At 37.1% G+C, this 17,456-nt stretch overlaps 1 protein-coding gene across 2 annotated transcripts in view; it reads left to right on the forward strand.

Moving 5' to 3' along the window:
• Positions 1-17,456, forward strand: part of LOC108701859 (vacuolar protein sorting-associated protein 8 homolog) — an 80,599-nt gene that overhangs the window by 49,322 nt on the left and 13,821 nt on the right. For both annotated transcript variants that reach the window (XM_041577280.1, XM_041577281.1), the window contains 13 exons: positions 765-884; positions 2,020-2,076; positions 3,045-3,127; positions 3,806-3,890; positions 4,921-5,019; positions 5,328-5,417; positions 7,831-7,877; positions 9,072-9,219; positions 9,583-9,672; positions 10,359-10,410; positions 11,471-11,574; positions 12,032-12,113; positions 14,005-14,087. In XM_041577280.1, coding sequence (XP_041433214.1) covers positions 765-884; positions 2,020-2,076; positions 3,045-3,127; positions 3,806-3,890; positions 4,921-5,019; positions 5,328-5,417; positions 7,831-7,877; positions 9,072-9,219; positions 9,583-9,672; positions 10,359-10,410; positions 11,471-11,574; positions 12,032-12,113; positions 14,005-14,087 — 1,140 coding nt within the window. The remainder of the gene's footprint in view (positions 1-764; positions 885-2,019; positions 2,077-3,044; positions 3,128-3,805; positions 3,891-4,920; positions 5,020-5,327; positions 5,418-7,830; positions 7,878-9,071; positions 9,220-9,582; positions 9,673-10,358; positions 10,411-11,470; positions 11,575-12,031; positions 12,114-14,004; positions 14,088-17,456) is intronic.

Raw genomic sequence — 17,456 nt, forward strand, 5'->3', positions numbered from 1 at the left:
TTCCCCATAGGCTAACATTGAGTTCAGAAGGTTTTAGATGGTGAACTAGGGGGTCGAAGTTTTTTCTTAAAGAGACAGTACTTCGACTATCGAATAGTCGAACGATTTTTAGTTCGAATCCTTCGATTCGAAGTCGGAGGTCGAAGTAGCCCAAAAAACACTTCGAAATTCGAAGTTTTTTTACTTCGAATCCTTCACTCGAAGTTAGTGAATCGGCCCCTTAGTGAAAATTTAGTATAGGTTAATCTGCCCAGAAAGTCTTATATTTCTCCCAGTTTTTGTATGATAAATGAGGGAAAGCTACTACAGTTATGGGACCTGCTATCCAAAATGCTTGGGACATAGGGTTTTCTGGATAATTTGTATAATTTTTTAATTATTTCGATAAAATGGAGTCTAATTGGAGACAGCCTTTCCGTAATTCAGCCCTTTCTGGATAACAAGTTTCCTGAACGGTTCCCATACCTGTATACTGTTCTTTATCAGGGAAACTTGACTACTACCGGTTACAAAATGAAAGCAACAATCTGATTGATTGCATCCACACTGATGCAATTTGCTACCTATCTTGTTGGTAAATCAGCCCAAATGCATTATATAGTTCTGTAACCTGGTTAAGTGGTGTGAGGGTCCTAATCAAAATGAGGCAAAAATTATGAAAATATATATGCATCCATAGGCCAATTTATGTTGTACAAAATATCCTCTAAATTAATTTAATTGAATATTGTTAAATATGTTCACCCGCGCTGCATTTTCTCTAGGTTATGGTGGAAAACTCTGACTTTACTCCATCCCAAGTGGGCTGCCTCTTTACTTTCCTAGCCCGACAGCTTGCCAAACCGGATAATACTCTTTTTGTGAACCGAATGTTGTTTGACCAGGTGAAATTGAAATGACTATTTTATTCTATGCATAAGCCATATAAGAAATAGCTGACTACAGTATACATGCAGCATCTCATCTGATATCCAGGAAGTTATTGAATAATAATGTAATAGTTCAAGCAGTCTGTCTAGAGGTGCCAGGAGCACCTATCACAGCTTACCTTACAATCTACTGATATGAACTGAAATCTTTGTGTTTGAATATGTCATCGAAACCCAGTGCACATCAAAAAATCATTGGGACTTCTCCCATTGACTTTTATGCAGCCTCGACAGGTCTGAGATGCTGGATTTTCAGATTCGGGCTTTTGGATCCTCGGGGTTTACTAAATTCCAGAAAAATCCAATTTTTTAAAAAAAGTCTGATCAAAAATCACAAATTTAGTAAACAACTCCCTATATGTTTAATATAGAAAGGGTGGTTAATCTGTTCAGTTATTAAAAAATCCATTTCAGCCTTGTTACTGCATATATTTAGAAAACTTCATCTTATGCCACAACAGTTGTGTATGCAGGCAATGCATACTTATAGCCCAAATGTGAATGGGTACTAATGATTAGAGCTTACATATTAAAAGAGTAAAACAAGAGGTAGAAATTTGAGCTGCCCACACATAGAAAGAAATTGGTTAGCAACTATGCTTTCTTGAGACTACAGCATTTTGACTCCTGTATGGACTTGACAGTTACATCTCCAATCTATATTTAGGTATTCCGATATAACAGGGGAAACTAAAGTTACTCCGTGTTTAATTCTTGTGAGATAGTTCATTAGAGAGCCAAAGCACAGATAATCCACCTGCATAATGGAAGCCTATTAACAAAACAGTTACAACAAAGGGTGAAGGGATAGGGCTGGGTAGTAGCATACTATCTATGATCGTATGTCTAAGAACCAGACATGTAGTATGTTAATTTTAATTTAATTTTGAGTCAAGAAATAACAGCCATATAATTTTCATTATTAAAACAGACAAGCCCTATTCATAGTCATTCACGTTGAACAAGGGCATATACTTCATGTACAAGATTTTTAGAAATCTGTGATCATTTAGTGACTTTCTTCTGTTTAGCCCAGTATATCCGTAGCAGATTGATGTGCATTAATTACACCATTCTATTTCTGAGACAGGTTTTAGAATTCCTGTGTAGTCCAGATGATGACTCCCGACATTCTGAGCGACAACAGGTACAGAGTTTACTGTTAATTTATTATATTTTTATTGTTTATTTAGCCACAGTTATGGGACTAAATCCTTCCTCCACAACTGTACCTGACAGTATTAAAGCAACTTTTACATGGTATCTATAAAGGGATACTGTCATGGGGAAACATTTTTTTTCAAAATGAATCAGTTAATAGTGCTGCTCCAGCAGAATTCTGCACTGAAATCCATTTCTCAAAAGAGCAAACAGATTTTTTATATTCAATTTTGAAATCTGACATGGGGCTAGACATATTGTCAATTTCCCAGCTGCCCAAGTCATGTGACTTGTTCTCTGATAAACTTCAGTCACTCTTCACTGCTGTACTGCAAGTTGAAGTGATATCACCTTCTCCCCCCCCCAGCAGCCAAACAAAAGAACAATGGGAAGGTAACCAGATAGCAGCTCCCTAACACAAGATAACAGCTGCCTGGTAGATCTAAGAACAACACTCAATAGTAAAAACCCATGTCCCACTGAGACACATTCAGTTACATTGAGAAGGAAAAACAGCAGCTTGCCAGAAAGCATTTCTCTCCTAAAGTGCAGGCACAAGTCACATGACATGGGGCAGCTGTGAAATTGACAAAATGTCTAGCCCATGTCAGATTTCAAAATTGAATATAAAAAAATCTGTTTGCTCTTTTGAGAAATGGATTTCAATGCAGAATTCTGCTAGAGTAGTACTACTAATAGGTGCGTTTTGAAAAAAACATGTTTTCCCATGACAGTATCCCTTTAATGTAAGGGCAATACATCTGGGTAAAAAATATACCTATGATGAACTTAAGGTGCATATTTTAGTCCTTTTAAATTTTTTTTTTTTTTGTTTACTGAAATGTTAGTCTGGAAAATATATTGCCATGGCTGTAGCTTTAGATTTAAAAATCACATCTATTCATCCGGCATAATGTATTAAAAAGCTAATTTAATCCTTCTTTCTGCAACCAGGTTCTTCTTGAACTTCTTCAGGCTGGAGGAGTTGTGCAGTTTGAAGAGAACAGACTGATCCAGCTGGCAGAAAGAGCGCAATTGTAACGTTACTCACTATTTCCAGGCCCCTTTTTACTCTTTAAAATTTTAGTTTGAATATTACAGAATAATGTTGATATTTCTCTTAAAAGCTCTCTGCTTTTTGTCATACTGTTATAAACATTGTTTTTATGTGAACATGATCCTGAGAGTTTTACTATAGACTTATGCAGAATAGTGGACATGTTGCCTTAACACTGCACTTAAGGCAATACATTTTCATTGTGAGTTAATTACATACATGCATTACTGAATATCACAACTCAACTGTACATTTAATTAGTGTAGGAAAAACTGTAAGTGGTTATATTTTATAGAGGAACTCAACCCAAATTAAAAAAAAATACAATCTTGCCTAACAAAGAGAGCTGTAATTCTTAGTAACTCTCCAATAGGTATTAATTATACATTTTCAATCATGTAAAAGTTATTTGTAAATGTTTTAAACACATTAACAAATAACTTTTACATGATTGAAAATGTGACTAAATCATTTGTCTCCATTCCTGGTTACATGTATCAGTGATAGCAAGAGACATTCTGCTTTTAATGACAAATTCATTTACAAGTAACTTTAAATATTCAAAATTGTTACACACATTCAGATATAACTGAGCTATAATTAAACTAAGACCTTGCTTTGACTTCAATATTTTTGACTTCAATATTTTTTTCAACAGCTATCAGATTTGTGAGTTTATGTATGAGCGGAAACACCAGTATGATAAAATCATAGACTGCTACATGCAAGACCCTGTGAGGAAGGTATGTATACGCTGAAATTTGCACTGGAGCTACTGCTGCAAAACTAAATAAACCGCTTATTTACCAGACACAGTCACTCATTTACTAAACCTTAGTAAATATATCCCAGTGCAGTAACCCATAATGACCAATCAGAAATATACTTACATTAATCTACCTCCAGTCAGCTGTCCATACCAAATTTCTCTGGGTTATTGCACTGGGACACATTTTCTTTGCAAACAAGGCCTGTAATATACAGGCTTGGGAAGGCCAGTGATTTTCTTTTAGATAATAAGCTAAATGATCCTGGGACAATCAAAGTCAGATCTTTAGTGTCAAACAGCTGCTGTAATGGAAAACTCCTTTGACACAGTTGCCAGGCGTCATCTGCTGCAGGACAGAACTGTGTGTATTTGAAAAGGGTTTGCAGTCTGATATTTTTCATTCCTTATTGCCAAAATGTTTTATTTATGAGGCACAAAATAACTGCCTAATTGCGTGTGAATTTTTTTCCCTGGTGGAGTTTTCCCTGAGTGTAAACAAATGAAAACCCTTGTTAATGGTGCTAGAGAATAGCATTTACTATAATATAGCTAAAACGAAGCACCGTAACACATTTTGTACAAAAGGCTTGTCTTTAAAGCCATATACCCAATCAACATACACATGAGCATAACACACAAAAGACACCTCTTGGGATTTCTACGAAATAGCCTGCATTACATTAAAAGTAACACAAGTCCATAATTACACCACATGCAATAAGCATTACAAATGTTAATGGTGCAATTTACCCCCAATGTTAGAAGTCTGACCCAATATATCTTTTGTTCCGTGACAATGAATTCTTCTTCAGTGGTAGGTTTTGGAGTTATTTGAGGAAGAGTTTTCAACCATTGACAATTTTGGTTATAGTTCCTCTTGTATTGTTTAGGTCTAAAGTTTCCAGTTTGGCAGCAACTTCACAAAATGTATGTATAGTAAAATTTTAAAAACCAGCTGCTTACATGTTTTAATTTTCATGTGTGATTTTCCTTGTGTATTCCAGCAAGATGTGTTCAACTATATTCATAACATATTATCAATCCCTGGTTATAGTAGTGAGGAGAAGGAAGCCACATGGGACAAAACAATGCAACACATGGAGGTATGTCTCAGAACACTTCTGTAGCCAGTTTCTTTTTCTAGATTGATAATTTATTTATTTGCATAGCTTATTGGTTTCCTTCTCAAGACCCAAATGATTTAGATGTAAAGACAGAATATACAGATGATTAATTGATGTTATATGAATTTATATGTCCTAAAAACATTCTTATGAGTATTTTCAAGGCAGTTGTTCTTACAAACTGCTGTTCATTCTAGAACTGGCTTTAGGAGGATTGGTTTTGTTCTCCAGAATCCTACTGCTAATGAGCTTTTCTGTAGTAGATTAATGGCTTGTTTTCCCACCAGGAACTAGTATTGTTGTGTCCTAGCAAAGCAGCTGAACTTGTGTGTACACACTTTACCGGGCATTTGGAAGATGTCATTGGGAAGCTTAAGGTAATACTGCATTCTGTGATTGGCCCACACAAGGGCCTTTTCAATGATGTCCCATGAAGTGGTCTTGAGAGACAATTATTATGCTATATATATATATATGTCAGAGCTGCATGGGACTTGTTTACAAACATATAATTCTAAGTTTTCTTCTGGATTTTTTCATTCTGTGTGAGGCGCACAGTAGCAGAAATATCCTGAGGAAGATCACTATAGAGTGAATGTGACAATGGATTTTTCTTAAATACAGTAGATCTTTTGCAAGTAATCCTGATGAGTGCGGTACTCTTGAGTGCGTGACCTGTGGCTTTCCAGATAAAGGATCTTTCCATAATTTGGATCTTAATACCTTAAGTCTACTAAAAAATGATTTAAACATTAAATAACCCCAACAGGATGGTTTTGCTTCCAATAAGGATGTGTTATATCTTTCTTTGGATCAAGTACTAGCTGTTGTTTTATTACTACAGAGAAAAAGGAATTAATTAAAAAAAAATATATTATTTGCTTACAATCTATGGCCTTCCTTTTGAGATAAAGGGTTTCTGGATAACAGATCCTATACCATAACATATTCTGTGATTCAAAGGTGTATTTACACAAGCACCACAGAATTGCAGTTATTGTTCACTGTTCCAGATATCATATATTATCTTTTTCACACATATTTATCATTTTAATCCTATTACAGCATATTGCTTCTCTAATTGTCCCCATAACTTATACTCATGAATTAACATTTTAACATTCCATTCTAAAACAGGGATGTAACAATAACAACAGCAAGGCCAGTAGCAGCTGGGGCCCTTGAATACAATGCTACAGCTATATCAATAACATTGCGACATGCATACATAATGAAAGGCAGCTATAAAATGTGTCCACATTACACATGCATGCACTTATATAACTATACATCTACTGCCTGCTGCTGTTGATGAAGTTGAAAACATAAAGATTTATTTACAAGACTTTCTGTGTGTATGTTTTCACCTCTAACTGTTTCAATTGGATCATTTCTGCCAGCAAGACACTTAATGAGTTCATTAGCACATCTTTAACAAAGCATGGATTCTGTCTGCCTGACCTTCACCACAGAATTCTCTTTATGATGTTGGTCTGTATAAATTTCACAGTTGTCTCTCATGTCCCAGCCTCGAGCAAAGTTTTTTTTTAAGTAGCTTTAAAAAATCCCTTTGAGGAAGAACAAAACTTTTACTTCCATTTTGACATATTTTGTCTTGGTTTTTTTTTTAAATATCCTAGATTAAAAAATCCCTCCCTGGACAAGGAAATTGTCGAAATCAGAAATAACCTGGTTCTTTACATGAAACTAAAAACCTGCTATTAGAATGTTAAGACAAGAAAATATTGCCTTTTATCAGAATAATCAGCTTTAGACTTTTGGCCTTAGCTTTTGACCACCATGTGGTTTTTTTTTTTGGTTTTTTTTTCAAAATGTCATGTTCTTCTCAAGATTAAGAGTAGTAATGCAGTCACTTGTAGAGAAAAAGGTTCCCTGCACATGCGTAATAAAGAATAAAAGCTTTCATAATTAGTCAATTTGAAGTAGTTTTAAACATCTTCACTTCTTTGAAGGAAAGTACATCTTAATTTAGCTTTTAGTATTAAAGAGAAGAGAGATGTTGTGACCATTTGTATTTCACTTTTTTTTTTTTATTCCTAAAAGGGAACTATCACAAAAATGTAATATTAGCTTCATCTCATGGAAGACCATGGTGATTGATAATCACTTTATTCTTTAAAGGAGAAGGAAAGGTTAAAACTAAGTAAGCCTTATCAGAAAGGTCCACCTAAATATACCAGTAAACCCCCAAAGTAGTGCTGCTCTGAGTCCTCTGTCAAAAGAAACACAGCATTTCTTTCCTTCTATTGTGTACTCATGGGCTTCTGTATCAGACTTCCTGCTATCAGCTTAAACCTCATTGCCCTGGGCAATAGCATGCTCAGTTTGCTCCTCTTCCCCCCTCCTCCCTTCTCTACTGTAATCTGAGCCCAGAGCAGGGAGAGACTCAGGCAGGAAGTGATGTCACACCACATTAATACTGCAGCTCCTATCCTAAACAAACAGAGAGTTTCTAGAGCTTTTTACTCAGGTATGGTAAAACATTCTACAGAATAAATATAGCATTCTAGCTTGCACTATTGCAGCTAATCTATTGGCAATAAAATGCCTCCTTAGCTTTCCTTCTCCTTTAATATTCCACTCTTCACAGATCTTGTTTGACAGATAGGTCAAAGGTGTATTTCCCTTTGCCTAGACTATGGATTAGAGTTGCCTAAATTTCATTATAACGGACTCCAACACAAAGCTGCATGTAGTGTTAAATGAGGGGGCTTCAAATGGATAGCAAATATTTAAACCTTTCAGTAACAAAGCTTTTGTTTATTACAGGATTCATTATTGGTTTTACAGTTTCTCAGAGGTCTCCTTGATCCAAGGTAGGCTTAAAAAATTTAACCCATCTCTTGTCTGCATCTTCTTCTGTTGCACCTCTTCCACTTGCACTCTATCATAATATGTCAGCTTTTTTCCAACCCTCTGTTGTAACACTACTTGGAAGCATTTCATAGCATTAAAAAAACAAAAGCTTTACTGGGTTTTTGCTTGTTCTGTCAAAATATTGTACAGCAACTTCTAAATCTCGTGTTTATAATGAAAGTAAAGGCCCTACTGATGCAAACACTACAGATACCCTGCGCCCAAGGGCAGCACACATAAAACACATGCGGGAGACCTCTTTTAATTACGTATACAATATGGACTTTACATGTATGCTTATGTATAAGCCCAGGGAAAAAGATGGAGGTAACTTAAACCTTTGTACTTTTTATAGACATTTACATTTAGCAGAGTTAGCCCTCACTACCCTTTGCATCTCGCAATTGTTGTGCGGCTGCATCTCTTGGTAGTTACTGCACTTCATCTGTCTTTTTTCATGGAGGGAGCCTTATTGAAGCAAATAAATTGGTGAGCACACAAGTCCTCCGGTGTTAAGGGAATTATGACATTAGAAGGATCTGCTTCTTTCTTCTGCCTGTCTCCATCTTTATCTGCAGTCTGCCAGACATAGGCACCAATACAATGGGCAGTTCCCTGGTGTCTCAGCAGGCTCAGTATCTGTCTCTGACAACATAACTGGAGGCAAATTGAAGAAAACAGTGTAAAGTGTCATATTCTGCTACCCCCTTTCTCTTGCTGCAGTCTCACTTTCTATTTTTTTTTTTAATAAGACAACGGGTGATTTTCCTTCCAGACCTTGTGCACAATTTTGATAAGAGGTAATTAACTGTTTTTGGCTGGAGCAGATGAACTCTTGTAGCACTGTGCTGACCCAAAAAGGTAGAAATGCATTTTACATATTGAAGAATAATAAATTGCAACAGTTTGCCTTATTTTTATTGCACTCTTTTAGTCCTATGTGCTTTGCTCATCCGTTTCAGCATCTGTGCCCACCTCCCCCACCACATCTTTTTTTGTAAGCTTTCATTTTGCACCAAACCTTTCTACTTTCTCCCTTCAGGCCTCTGCTGACCGTGCTCTTTTAATCACGTTGCTTTTTCACATCTTCCATCTGTACGTAATCCTTTTGCTCCTTCTCCTATTCATCTTCAGTATTTGTTCTGTTTCCATAGGGACGGAGCCCAGGTGACCCCTGAAGTATTACAAACTCTTCCCCACATCACAGAACTTTTCATAGATTTGATGTATCAATATGAACCAGGACAAGTGGCCCCAATGCTGCAGATACTGGAGCACTATAGACTTGAGGAGACAATACAGGTGAGCCTGACAATTACTGGTAGTTATGGTTCAGGCACAAACATGGCTGTTTTTTACCTAAACCATGCCACAAACTAAATATGTTTTTAAGAGCTATGGGTCCTACCATTGCCTGACTTCTTATAACCTCCTTCAAATGTTCCATTAATCCCCCAAACCATGCCTGTTTAAACCCATGAGTTCTGGGTTCTTCTATTTAGGATATTTTAAACATCTGATTGGAGGTGGATTGTCAATGGTAAGTAATTAGTTAAAGGATGAACATGTACATGTCTTAAAGTGGCTTTGAGCTTCTGTGGGTGTATATTTTTTAAAATTTTGTTAATCTTCTTTGATGGATCTCAAAATCCCCATATTTTGTAGATTGCACAAAGACACAATCATCATGAAACCTTGGCATATCTCTTGGAGAAGAAGGGGGACGTTCAAGCTGCCTTCCGAGTCATGCTTATGGTAATGTCCCTGTAGAAAGGTGCAGTATTAATATTTTTAGCTTCTACTCTGTTTAAGTATTTTTGTTATATTTAGCTCTTTGTATTTCTGTCTTCACAGCAGTAGATCATGGGGCATTGGTCAAGGAGATTTTGATTTGTTGCAGTCTGTATATAGTGCTTCTTATATCCAGATTTCCAGTACAAAAGAGGAATAAATGTATAAAAGTCATAGTACATAGTATAATAATCAAGTGCTACTTTAAGGAGCAGATTTTTCAAGGGTCGAATTGAAAATTCTAATTTTTGAGTTTTTTACGGTCAAAACTGACAAATTCAGCTAGGGGCTCATTCAAATTTGATTTGATTTATATTTAAAAAAAATTAGAATTCAATTTTCAAGATTTATCATACTTTGGCCCTGTAAGAACTCAAATTCAACTATTTGCCACCTAAAACCTGCTGAATTGCTGTTTAAGTCAATGGGAGAAGTCCAGGAATCAATTTTGAACTTCTAATTTAAGGGAGTTTTTAAAACTCACATGAATTCAAAATTCGACCGTTGATAAATGCTCCTCCAAGCGATGCAGTGGGAGGTGGTCCTTGTAGTTACACTATTTGTGCTTGCTGTTAAAATATGCTTTCTTTACATTACCCAATACACTGGCAGGTGCAAGGTTCAAATATTTATTTTTCTCTTGTGTACAGAGACTGCAAGAAAGGCTCTCCAATCTGACCTCAGACTTTGTGGATTCACCAGGTGAGTCTTTCTGGTATCTGGGGTTGGTAACATTACATTCTGTTATCTTTTGAAAAACTGAGCAATACAGCTAAGCAGCTATTGAAGGTTTAGCTGTTTGTAAAATTGCTTTGTTTTAAAGGGCCACTGTACATTAATATTTGTTGATGAAATACTGAAATATTTATGCTGACACAGTTTTATGGTATTGTACAGGGACTTGAATAGTTAATATAGCAGCAAATGGGCAAGTTTATTTTTAAGTTTTTTTCCAGCTGGCCACAAACCCAGTTAACATCAGACCACACCCTGCTCACAATGCCATGAAACCATTGCCTCCTTGTGAGGGCATAGCTCCATAAAAGCTTATGTTGTACTTTCTTGCCAAAGGGCCTAAAGAGAGTTGTGCCATAAACAAACTGGATGCAAGATGAGTCAGTAACACCATTATAGAAGCTAGGCAATTCAAAGCTAGAGGGAACTACATCACTTAATATTTTCATAACAGTGGAAAATGGAAAAGATCAGATAGCAGTCTTTCATCTCAGAAGGGACCAATATAGTATTGAAACTAAGCAGTGTGGGCTATGAGCTAGTGGCAGTTTTTTTTTTTTTTTTTTTTTTTTTTTTTTTTAAAAGTCATTGCCTTGTGCTTTCCAGTAACCTGAAGTACAATAGATTAAAACATTCATTTGCCCAGGTACTTGTGAATTGAACAAATTAAACACCTCTCTCTTACTTTGGCATATTGCTAAAATATGCTGGCTGTCTACATCTAATGTCATACTTGCGGTGTTCTCTGCTAGTGTACAGACAGAACAGATTTCAGCATAAAAAGTCATGCTTGATTATTTTCTTTTCTGCCTCATGAGCACACTTAAAGGTAAATGCCCTTCATGCTGGTTGCGACATAGAGGACATAGAGGGGGCAGCAACAGGTGGCATTATGGTTTATTTAGGGTCAGAGAAAAAAAGGATAGTGTGTGATTAGGCTAACACACTTCTAAGGTGAGGCGGAACTGAGGAAATAGACCTGCAGCGCACAGACCCCAAAATGTATGATTGTGTCTTCTATTAACAGGCCTCCAAGTAATGCCCAATGTGAAAGATTTGGAAGAAACTTTGACCGAGACTATTTTACTGTGTGAAAGGACTTCAGACACCCTAAACCAGCAACAGCGAGAGGTAGATATATATGAGCTTTAGCCCTTGCAGGACACATATCGGGGGGGCAGAACACACAGGTAAATTCTTATATTGCTCATAGGATTATTTTGAGCACTTTGTTACCATGCATTATTTATATATATATATATATATATATATATATATATATATATATATATATATATATATATATATATATATATATATATATATATATATATATATATATTATATATATATATATATATATATATATATATACATATACATTACAGCTTATTTGAAAACACTTATTTGGATGCATTACTCAAAATCCACAAATAAGAAGAGTGTTTATGTCACTTACTTGACACTAACCTGTGTGCCACATAAAACAAGTTTCTCAATTTGCATCATGCAGGAGCACCTCTCTCCATGAATATTAGTCTCACTTGTCTATGAACATTGCTCTGACTTGTAATCTGTTTATACACAGGCATTATGGTTTCCTTTGCTAGAAGCAATGATGTCTCCACAAAAGCTCTTCAGTTCTTCTTCTGCACAAATATTCTCCGAAGGTAAATTGATTTCTTGGCCTATTTTCTCATACCAGGAAAACATACTGGGCAATTCTATCCCTACAGCACATATTTTATCTTGGTTGTAACTTATTACTTTTTAATACCATTAAAGGGGTTGTTCACCTTACAAACACTGTTTTCAGAATGTTTTCCAGAAATAAAGACTTTTTTCAATTACTTTCCATCATTTAATTTTTACAGTTTTTCCAAAATCTATGTTTAAAGTTGAATTCTATGCTGTTACAATTTTGCAACATTTCTCAGCAGCATCTTTGGAATATTGGCAACTATTGTATCAATTCTAACAGCTGCCTTTAATAAAACCCAGGGATTCTGCTCAGCAGGGACAAAGATAAGAAATGTATCAAATAAATGTGTCAATTTAGAACAGTTTATAGCAGGGGTGTCCAAACTACAGCCCGCGGGCCAAATGCGGCCCGCGATCCAATTTTAATTGGCCCGCAGCAAAGAGCAGAAGAGGAGCCGAAGTCACAGCAGCACCTTGCAGTGATTTGTTAAACCTTCTGTCACTCCCCCTCCCTCCCATAAACCAGGCATGAAAAAAAGCTACAGTGCTAAAAAAACCCGTTCTATCCTCTGGCTCAACTCCCCCTTCGATAGTTTTACTTACAACCAAGGCCTCCGTTACATACCAGCTCTCTCTGCTGCAGCTGCCGGCTCCCCCTCCCTGCCAGAAACTAAAGGTGGACTCGAACTTACTTCCCTGCTGCCGCACATTCATTTCTATGTGATCACTGAGAGACGCGAGTGTTGAATGTGCTGCTGCAGCTTGATCCTGCTTATCTAACGCCTGTATCAGCGATCACATAGAAATGAATGTGTGCCAGCAGGGAAGTAAATCACAGTCGGAGTCCACCTTTAGTTTCTGGCAGGGAGGGGGAGCTCCAGAGGGAGTGCTTGTGTTTAAAGGAGGAGACAGAGTTTTAAGCTTTTTTTTCATGCCTGTTTCTGAGAGGGAGGGGGAGTTTCCAAAGGTGAGTGTCTAACGGAGAGAGAATAAACTATTGAAATAAAAGTTATTATAGACTACAGAGGCTGGATGTGGGGGTGGGTAAGGGCTGGCTATGGGGACAGAAGAAGATCAGTGGAGTAGGGCACTAACATACCATAATGGCTTCACATTTAATTTTGCCTGGATACAGCAGCTTCATGAATATATATATACTTAATGGTTCGAATCAAACAATGTCATGCTGATTGGTCGGCCCCCAAACATTTTCATCTCACCAAATTTGGCCCTCGTTGTAAAAAGTTTGGACACCCCTGGTTTATAGGGTCGGCAATCCCCCCTGCCAGAGCTGCTTTCGAAGGTGAAAAATGAAACTTTACACTTCAATATTAGAAAAATAGTCAGTCTGGGGAACTATCTAATAACTAGGTGTTTGAATGTGAACAACCCCTTTAAATAATACTCCAGACTGTTAGTTTTGTTATGCTCCCCTGGTTATATTTGTCTTTCAGTTACAACAGCAAACTCTTGTAATTCTAGATGTACCTTAGTATTCCTTTGTAAAGATGGCTGGCACCTCCCCATTGTGGTAAACCTGGAATACATTAAACACAGAACATTTTTTTCACAGTAATGTTCGTGCATTACTATTAGGATTACCAGTAAATAACTAGATGTAGAGACAAAGTAAGATAAAATTGTCATTGGAACACTGACGTTTTTCCTGTTTCTTTACCTTTTAATCACATTGGGAGCACATACAGCACAACGGTTATGGGCATTACTGATTTTTCAGAATAATAGTGTCATTTTCACAGTCTTTTGAACATCCTCCATTCATAAGAACTGAAGGACAGTGAGACATTCATGACTAAGGTTTTTAAGAATTTCAAATGTGTCTCCTGTTTGTCCTTGTAGCATTAAAATCTCTGACGATGCAGGTTCTGAACAGTATGGCCACGTACATCTCTCTCCCATCCATCCTCCAAAGAATCCTTCAGGTGGGTACAATGGCAGATATATGAATCAAATGCTTTGAGGACAGTCATTGCTTTATGGACCAGAACCCACAGAATATGATAGTAGATTATATATGAAGTAGATTTATTCAGCAGTTAGCCGAATGTAAGGTTTGAGTAGGGCCCCAGTGTTTTATGATGATTGTCCAGCCTTAAAGGTCCAGTAACACCAAAACATGAAAGGGTTTTGTATGCATGTACTGTTACACTGCACTGGTAAATACTGAAATATTATAGTTGCTTCAGTAGCTCTAGTATGATTTATATTATGTTATCTACTGTCTAGCCATGGGACAGTCATTCATGTTGAATTTGGGCTATAGACCTCTCATTAACAAAGCTGATAACAGATATGCTGTGTAGAATACATTGGGTTTTATTTTAAAGTGTTCAAGAAGAATAAGTGCCCCACCCAGCCACACTGAACTAAATTTGCAGAGGAGCTCAGGAGCGCCATGTTTGGTCCCTTTGGTATTTTCTGGATCCTCTTCTTTCTCTTTGGTAATTTTCGGAGCTTTTCCATCTCCAACTGCGCATACTTCAAAGGCTGAAGTGTCGGCGCTCAGTTCATGAAGATACTAAAAGTTAATTTGAAGATGGACGACTCATTTAAGCTTGCTATGCACACGTTGTACTGCTTCTTTGGAAACCCATCCGGAAGAGGACTGCTTCAATACACTAATGCATTCAGGTCTGAACTCAGAAGTAAAACAGGCCCTGGCATTTCCAATACATAGAGGCCAAAACAGCTTCACAAATACCCAATAAATAGTAACGGTCTATGGCAGTTTACAATAGCCCGTATGGCATTTGTCATATTGTACAGATTGCTAGTCCAGGTCTGAATGGAGTCCTCACCTTACTGGATTTTCAGAGCTGCCACATAGACAGCCCCATACAGAGGTTAATAAGCGATGCTGGTAAACAAGCAGAATTGACCCATGTGCTAAGCTAAATTGGGCAGATCAACAGTTTGGCCCCTGTGCTAATAATCAGATCATCTGGGGACCTATGGAGATACATCTGGAATGATGCGATCCTTTCCATTACTGAATTGGAGGGGCAAAGTTGTCAGCTGTATGGCCAGGTTTACAAAGAGAGAGAGAGGTTGCCATTTGCTGCCCTCTATATATACATTTATATTTACTGCATGGCATCACTGGCCCTTAAAGCCATCAAATTTCTTTTGCTTCTGCACAAGGGACATGCTGGCCTCTAAACATAGGTGTTCATGATCAGATCCTCAAGATAGCAAGGTGATTTATGAAGCTGGAATTCCTGTCGTGTTATTTCTCTCTTTCTAGATTTATGCCACAAGGAAATGCACAGCACAAACTAGTCAAACCAACATTTCTAACAGAACAAAGAGAAATATTGTGATTAGAAGAAAGAGATGGGGGGGGTCAATATGTGCAATGTAGTGACTGTAGAACATTGGACCAACAGGTTCTGGTCTGTGACTGTACAAATTTCACGTGATGGTATTCTTCTTTTGTAAATATGAGCATATAACATAGATATCTACATCAGCTTGAGATGTAAGGGATACATACTCATTTACTAAATTTACAGGCCCATATCTAAGCCAAAAAATGGTCACACACTTATGCCTGTTCAAACCAGACGAGCCTTATTTCAACTATATTTTATTTATTAACTTAATTGTTTGTATTGAGTAAAAGTTAGGGGAAGTTAGGAGCAGCTTCTGAGTGTACAGTTGCATCCAGTCTTACATACACTGTCAGATCCAGAGCAGTATCCGTGTTTTATGTTGTGACCAACCTTAAAGGTCCTGTAGCACCAAAAGACTAAAAGGGTTTTGTATGCATGAAATGTACTTTTACCCTGCACTAAAAAATAATGAAATATGATATTAGCTTTAGAATCTCTAGTATGTGCAAGAACAAGGGTTTCATGTGTGCATTGTGGCTGGCTGCTCATTTCCTGCATTTATAAATTTGCCATTGCCAGGGCTTGTAAGTTGTGCCCCATCTGTGAGACACCATACTGAAAAGTAGCATCTCTTCCAAAGTGGGTGCAAACTTCGTGACGGTATTCTTGCAAAGCTTGTGCCTAGGGATGAGTGCACTTAGTGCTCTTACTATGGTATTTTTTCCTACCACAATGCTACCGAAATTCTAGTATTCGAACATAAATTAACATAAAAAATATAACCAAAGGTTTACATTTCAGGGAAAGCATGAATATGGTTTAGATGATGATTCCGAAGGTTTGCTAGTATTTTGGGAGACACATGGGTTAGGTATGCAGTCCATAAGAAATGGCTTGACATAGCCAAAAACACTTCGTAACTGTGCTGAAGTCCATTCTGACAGTGAAAGAGTTAAACAGAGAGATTAGCTTTCTCTTATTTGTATCCAACTATTAACTGTACCTAAACCTGATTCTTTGCTTCCTACTGTAAATGTGCCACTAAACAGCCTGGCCTTTCTCCCCACCTTTCAAGTTCCCAGATTTCCTCTATAATTAATGCACAGTCTGCCTGTATATCCCAGCTTCTGCTTGATCTAAATTATGCATATCATATTCTGCATAATAGTATAAAAGTACATGCTGGGGAGGGGGCCAGATGCTTTGTCCTGTCTCCCCTTGCCTACCCACTCTCTCTCTTTTTTTTTTTTTTTTCTCTCTCTCTCGCTCTCTCTCTCTCATGCTCATTGCTGAATATAGAGCTCTCCTACACATAAATGGTTCATCAAGGGCCAGTGTTTAAAAGCAGATTGGAAAAGAGCAGTTTAGGCAAACCAGTCAATTCATATAAACATTCTAAATGTTTAATTCATTCACTGCTTGAGCCTTCTGACAGTAAGCCAATATTAGAAAAGCATTTCCATGACACAATTTCAATACACAAGCCTCTTGTTTGGATAGGGTTTAAACCTTATGTTCAAGCTTGGGAACAAGCTGGATTTAATGGGAGTAGGTCAATACTAATGAAAGGAATTTATATTTAGCATTTGGAGGTAATATTCTTAAGGTGGTCATACCGATGTGTATATTAGCACAAGGTTTTGTATGATAATCTACATATACTGAGTAAATGATCAGGACAGGCATTATCACATAATGGATATTGATCATTTCTGTATAATACTAAACAATTTTGTTATGATAGTAGTACAATTGTTGCAGACAATGACCTCTTACTGCACATCTGAGCTGTATTTGGGTGCATGGCACGTCTGATGACTGATCTTTCCTTCAAACCGATATGTCTTCAAGAAAACAGTCTTTTTGTTAATTTTACTTACATCAGTCTATATCCGACTGAGCAGTCTTACAACCGATAGTCTGGTATATGACACTGATAATGTATCCGATGCAAAATTA

Source organism: Xenopus laevis, chromosome 9_10L (genome assembly GCF_017654675.1).
Source record: "Xenopus laevis strain J_2021 chromosome 9_10L, Xenopus_laevis_v10.1, whole genome shotgun sequence".
Classification (NCBI taxonomy): domain Eukaryota; kingdom Metazoa; phylum Chordata; class Amphibia; order Anura; family Pipidae; genus Xenopus; species Xenopus laevis.